A 6,900-nucleotide genomic window follows, 5' to 3' on the forward strand; every position below is an offset into this window, starting at 1 on the left:
GAAGAGTTTAAATTTCGCTATGCCCCATCGGCATACACTTATGAAGGAATTACCAAAGTTATGCCGGACACGCATACTTATGCCTCATGGGCGACTTAGCATAAGTATGCGCTTAAGATAACTTTGGTAATTCCTTCACAAATTTATCCGGTCCCAAGCATACAAGTTTGCCCATTAAAAGTATCCCATCGGCATAAATTTGTTAACGAATTATCAAACTTATGCCGAATGGGGCATACTTATGCCTTATGTTGCGATTTTGCCTTCAAGATATATATGTATTTGTCATTCCAAACTAATTATGGGTTCATTGATCAGATAAATAAAGATGTTAATTGTTAAACACCACGTAGGCACGAACCCATTGTCATTAACGTGAGATACTAACTACTATTCCCTTAATTCGAACAATTTATTGTTAGGTTTTGAAGTATATATACGAGGATCCACACGAATCTCATGCCGAATATTGATTTGTTAATTTTGGGATATAACTTAATTACCACAAACTCACCGTCATGGACGCAAAGTTTTATGGTTACTTTAAATTTAATAGCTCGATTCGAAAAAATCTAGTACTCTATATTCCGTTAAGTTGACATATCGCTTGGGTTGCTTGTCTCAAGCCGAATTCATACTTATGTTAATTGTTGTTAATTTGTAAACCGAGATTAAGCATGTGAGTTGGAACAATATCTGCATAAGAAGATTAAAATGCAAGCTCGATCTGAGGCATACTTTCTTAGAAATGCAAACTGAATATCTTTGGAGGGGGCAGACTTTTAGTTATGTTTAGTTATGCCGGATCCGGCAGACTTTTAGTTGTGTTTAACTAAAAGTCTGCCAGAGGGGGCAGACTTTTAGTTATGTTTAGTTATGCCGGGATCCGGCATAACTTTAACTTTTCCTTAAAGATTGTATGCCGGATTCGACATACACTCCCCCAATTCTGCCTTGCGAAATTATTTTTTTATTTTATGCCCGAATGCGGGATTCGAACCTTAACTTCATATATTCTTCCACCTTTCCAAGCAAAGGGCAAAACTTAAAGACCACAAATATGAAGGGCAAAATTTAAAGACCGCAAATTTGAGGGGCAAAATTTAAAGACCACCCCAAACGAAGGGCAATCCGCGCAAAAAAATGTATTTTTTCTCTCTCTCTTTTTTGGACCTTTTCTTTAATTATAAAATGATAAAAATTCTACATATTTCATTAAATATTAAAGTTGTCTTGTTTTATTTCCATAAGAAATCCACTTAGTTTCAGTTTAATTTAATGTATTAACAAGTATTTTATTATTACCTGTTGTTTGCTTTTTGAGTAAGTTATTTAGTATCAATATAATATTGTTGTAATTATTATTGTATTAATGTTTATAATTTCTTTCATGCCACAAGCCCTAGCCACCTCGTCCAGTAGATTTGCTTCAAAAAAAAGGGATGTGTTCAAGTCTATGTTGAATGATAAAAAAAAAAAAAAAAAAAAAACTAAAGGAATTATATGGAATTTTTTTCAAAATTGAATTACCTAAGAAAGAACAGAAAGTAGACAGAAAAATTGAAGCTCAATGGAGAGGGTGAAGGCGCGAGATAATGGAATAGTGTACTAATTTTTTATTAATTAATCATAGTTAGGGTGTTTTTTAATTTCCAATATCATGGTTAAGTTTAAGTAAAAACTAAAAAATTCTCAAATATTATATAAGAAGAAATGAAAAATGTTTTAAATTTGCTCATCTACTATATGAAATTATTCAAGTTTTTCAATTACATTTTTGGTATTCATACCTTTATAGTCAATATACAATTTTGTATTTACCCTTTCCATTAGTGAAACCCCATTTAATTGATGGAATCCACGTGTTTAAATTCTATGAGGAAAACGTCTAAATTTAGTTACATGGAGTTCACGTGTTTAACTTCTACGGGAAAATGGTTTAAGTTTAGCTCTCAAGGACTCCACGTGTTAAAATATGGGTAAAAAAATTTAAAAAGTGTTAAAAATTTAACCATCAAATTTTTAATATTTTTTTTAGTTATCTTTTATAAATTTTATTTTCCTACGTGAAAATTGATATAGTGAAAATCTATATGGTGGCAAAGCACATGTAGTGAGTGACATATCATAACTCGGCGTCAGAAATTCAAAATTTTTGGGCAAGTTGCATATAGACATATAGTTCAGTTAGCTTAATATAATAAAAAATAGTTTTGTGACATATCATAACCCGACATAAAGAATTAGACTTTATGGGCTGTATTTTTTGGGCAATTCACATATAATTCTGTTAGCTTAATAAAATAAAAAAAACTGTGACATACCGTTATAATAAAGTTTAGTAACCATACATAATATTGTACGTAACAATTTACCTTCCGCTGCATTTAAAAATTAGGTAGTGATTTACAAGAATGGCCTTAAAGGTGGCTTGTCTTGAACTTCTGACCCCATTCAATGGACAAAACTTTAAGTTCAGCAAGCTTTAACTTTTGACCTTGAAGATTTGCCGTTGGGACAAACAAGGATCAAAAATTCAAAACCACCCATTTTCAAGGTCACTGGGTAGAATTCCCTTCAAACTAGGGATCAAAAGTGTTTTAATTTAATTTTGTAAGAATTGCTTGTGCAGTGAAAAAATGCTTTTAGGAAACCGTTGAACAGTAGGACTTCTCTATAACAACATTCTTATATAACATCACCTCATTATAACAGTCAATTGTTTCTCGAAATCAATTTTTTATGTTATATTTATCTCGGTATAAGAGCAACTATACGTTCTTTGTAAAAATTGCCCTCTATAACAGTTATCTTCTTTTTTCGTAATATAATAATTAATCATTTTCATAGAAATAGAATCTCTAAGATTACTATTAATAAGTTTAGAAATTTTGACCAAATATTTTAATGCTTTATACCAAAAAATTCCTTCTTTATACAAAGTGTTATTAAGCTTAAAAATTCACACTAAAAACAAAAAAAAATTATGCTTTTTTTTTTTTTTTTTTGGCCTATAAGAACCAAATATTATTTCAATGTCAAATGTTGTTATAGGTGAATAACAATCCGACGAGAAATCTCGGAACTAGTTGTGACTGTATTATATGAGAACAAAACAGGCCCAAAAATCAAGTTTTGATAGTCCCTAAATAAATTGTATTTACTGATCATACAACAAAAAACAGCACATAAGCATTGTGACTTCTTGTTTTGCACAAAATGAAAATGTGAAAGATAACACACACTTTTTTCCATTGATCTCAAGTCAGAGATTCAGTGTCCTGACACATAAAGATTGAGTTCAAAATTGAATCCTTTTTGGTGCACACGCCAGGAAAGGGAAAAATAAAAAGAAGAATACAAAGACTAACATAATTTAATCTGCTCAAAAGCAAGCAATGCATTTGTTATCCGAACAAATCATCAGTATCGTCGTCCACATTGCTCGAGATACTTCCAGATATTCTGCTTAAAGAACCGGGGGAGCTTCCTTCAGCATCGTTAGTAGAAGAAGCATTACCGGAACCAGAATATGCCCAAGAACCCACTTTACCAGGACCTGATTCGCCATAAAGATCGTCATAAATCCCACCCTTTGGAGGATTTTTCACCTTGTTCAATACCTGTTTAAGTTTGTCTGTTACACCTGTTTGGGAAAAGTTGACATCTTTTACGGAGGACTGTTCTTTTCCTTTGGGTATCACCGTAATTTCTACAAGGGACTCATATTTCCCGACAAGACTTCCTTCTTTCACACCAACTGGACCGGGTTCCGTCTCCACATCTACTCCATCAGAAATACCAACTACTTCAACTAACTCTCCCCCAACCTGATCTCTAAACGACACACTTGTTCTCCTAATTCTTTTAGTCGGTCTCTCAGATGATACTGCTGATTTTGACACTGAATCAGGGCTTGTAAGCCCATATCGGTTTAAAAAGGTGTTATAAGCCAAAACAGCTTCCTCATCTGAAGGATCCGGAGGTGGCGGTAAATCTATTTCTGCAGGTTGTCGTGGAGAGGGGAAGAGAGCATCGTTGTTTTTTCTCAAGATGTAAGTTCTTGTTGATGCAGCAAACTTCAGAGATTGTCCGGCCTCGAGCTCAACAGGGGAATCCTTTGTCAGCCTCTCGTTTGCAACAAATGTTCCATGTGCAGATCCTAAATCAATCACGTAAATGCTGCAAGAGAAAACATATAACTAGTTCAACCTGCATGAGCTAAGAAGAACGTCTTTACATCTAAGGATAGGCATTATGGTTTCCAAAACGGGGCCCTTTCTTTGTCTAAAGATGCACAGTAGATGTAATAAAATATAGGGAGAAATGCGTATTTGGTCCCTCAATTATTACTAGTAAATTCTGATTTTGATCCTTGTGATAGATGACCCAACACATTTAAACCTTCAGTTAATAAAAATGTGTGTTTTTGGTCCCCTAACGTAAGAAATAATTGTATCTGGACTATTTTTAGAAATATATTACGCTTAAATATGGAGTAACGGTACACGTTTAACATATTACATGTGTAATAGAACAATGGAACGATGAATAATTCTGAAAATTTTGTGAATATTCATAAGCCAAGGGACCAAACGTGCACATTTCAAGTAATTTTGAAGATCAAATGTGCTCAACCAGATATCATAAGGACTAAAATTAGAATTTACCAAAAATGCTATTACCCTAAAATATATAAGTCAACCTGCATGAGGGAAGAAGAAAGATGCGCAGAAAATGAAACGAATACCAATAAGGATGCTCGCCATTGACAAGTTACATTAACAGTGTAATATAAATAACTATGCAGTCAAAGTATCATCTCTATTACACGAATCTAAATGGGGCTAGATGGTCCTATTCATGAGAATTGGATTACCTTGATAGATGATATTTACAGATAAATGACAATCTTAATGTCCCAAATTTTACAGCTAACATACACTTGCAACAAATTTTGAAAAGATCTTGAGCAATCTCTAATAAATCCAGAGTTTCTCTTTTCTTGCGTTTGTACGGGGTAATATTTGTGAACCTTCAAAAATATGCAACTTTATGCAACAAATAGCCTTTACTTGAAGAAGAGCTTAATGTTTTTCAGTACCAATGGAAAAAATATGGCTACATGTTTTGTAGTATTTCTTAAACTCCGTGCCCAGTCAAACACCTTCACATAAATTGGGACAGAGGAGTAATTACTTTCTCCTTCTTTTCCAAGCTAGTCTAACAAATCAAAGAAAATAATATGTTCAATACTAGATAAGCGAAAAACAGGAGCATGTGTCACACCTTCCATTTTTGTGTGGAATCACAGCAGCGTGCTGGCGTGAGACTGACTGATGATCAAGGACAAAATCACAAGTATGAAACTGTCGTCCAAAAATATGCCTTCGCTTATCCAAATTAATTCGATCAAGTACCTCCCCATCCTTAATCACCTCAAGATAATAAACGCCTGGCCGTGGCTCAATAGCCCAATCAGGAGGCTGCCAAGTTGATTGTCCCCCACCGTGAGTTACATGATGAGTTGACACTGTAGAAGCGGCTGCATCTGCTGCCACGGATTTCTGTAAAGCAGGTTGTGGATTTACATATTGAGTTTGTTGATGAGCAACCGCCTTTGAGGTAGGCTGCAATGCCGGTTTAGCAGCTGAATTTGCAGACACTTGAAATGGCTCCAATGATTGAGCTTTCTTGAATCGATCAAGCCCTGTTCTACCATACATTCTGTCTGTACCTTCAGCTCTTCGTCAGTTGAATAAGATCTCAGGCATGGATCCTTGTCACCGCTACATCAGCTCATAGTTCTACGAACTCAGTTTCTATCTCAGATTAAATAAGACTGCATCAACAAGAAGGATTCAACCAACAAAAAAGTAAAAAGAATAAGAGAAGAGTATCTACAACACTTTTTAGACATCAACAAACATATGTATGCAACTTTTCTGTTCAATCTATTGCAGAAGTTCATAAAATATATAGGAAAATAAAGGAAACAAAGAGCACCATTTTACTTATTATGTCTATTCAACAAGTGGACAACCTCTAATTCTTTTTTCTTTTGGGGAGAAAATCCTGTTATTGTTTTATTCCCTCACTTGTATCTTTTTCTGAAAAGTGTTTCCTATACCTATCTTGGCTTGTCACGTGTTAAAACTGATGTCACAAGATTCTTTTCCTCTCAGATTAATAGAAAGGGAATTGCTACTACTTAGCAAAAAAAAAAAAAAGTGATTTGTTATGGTTTAAGCTCATTTCATGAATTGCTTTTTGTAAGACTTTTAATACATAAGTTTCTTGTTAATATGACAGGTTAGCTTAATCTATATATTTGAGTTTGATATCAGCTATTTAAATTTAGATGGGATTTAGAGAATTTAATGGTTCCACATCCAAAGTTTATGTGCCACTAAGCACTAAGCTTTGTGCTTAGTGATAGTTTGTTGCTACTGTAGGTGATGTACCGGAAAGCTATATGTAGGTGATGGGCATATGAGGTCAGCTTTTGAAAACTATCATGAAGATCAGATTCTGTAGAAAATTGAGACTTATAAATGATCCATATGATACACTTACATATGTCAAATTTTGGATAATTCTTGGGTCATAAGGTCATTATTTTGTAACTTGAATTTGGTGAATGGTTTGGCTACTTTGGGGCGTGCAAGCCAAGTCTTGTTATCCATTAAGTTTAGTTCTTGATTTGCACTTTTGGGATGAAAGGGGACTTAACTAATTTAGCATTTGAGACTTAAAAGCTTAGATTTCATGCTTAGTATGAGTTTTGAATGACGTTGAATGCAAAAATATTCTCTACTAAATATTTGATATTTTCCAATACGGTGGTTTATTTCAACATCCACATAAGAGGCGAAATCAAGATTTAAACTTTATGGGTTC

The 6,900-nt window shown here is 34.0% G+C and overlaps 1 protein-coding gene across 1 annotated transcript; it reads right to left on the reverse strand.

Moving 5' to 3' along the window:
- Nucleotides 1-3,205: 3,205 nt before the first annotated feature.
- LOC132060344 (protein phosphatase 1 regulatory inhibitor subunit PPP1R8 homolog) lies at nt 3,206-5,808 on the reverse strand. Its single transcript, XM_059453346.1, has 2 exons — nt 5,290-5,808; nt 3,206-4,182 (listed from the first exon to the last, which is right to left on the reverse strand). Exons 1-2 carry the CDS (start codon nt 5,724-5,726, stop codon nt 3,408-3,410), a joined length of 1,212 nt encoding a protein of 403 aa, XP_059309329.1. The 5' UTR covers nt 5,727-5,808; the 3' UTR covers nt 3,206-3,407.
- Between the last annotated feature and the right edge of the window lie 1,092 nt (nt 5,809-6,900).

This window comes from Lycium ferocissimum, chromosome 6 (genome assembly GCF_029784015.1).
Source record: "Lycium ferocissimum isolate CSIRO_LF1 chromosome 6, AGI_CSIRO_Lferr_CH_V1, whole genome shotgun sequence".
NCBI lineage: Eukaryota > Viridiplantae > Streptophyta > Magnoliopsida > Solanales > Solanaceae > Lycium > Lycium ferocissimum.

Coding starts and splice junctions, on each gene's coding strand:
- LOC132060344 (XM_059453346.1), bottom strand. CDS start 5,726: ATGTATGGTAGAACAGGGCTTGATCGATTCAAGAAAGCTCAATCATTG. Junction 4,183..5,289: donor ATTCCACACAAAAATGGAAG/GTGTGACACATG, acceptor TTTCTCTTGCAG/CATTTACGTGATTGATTTAG.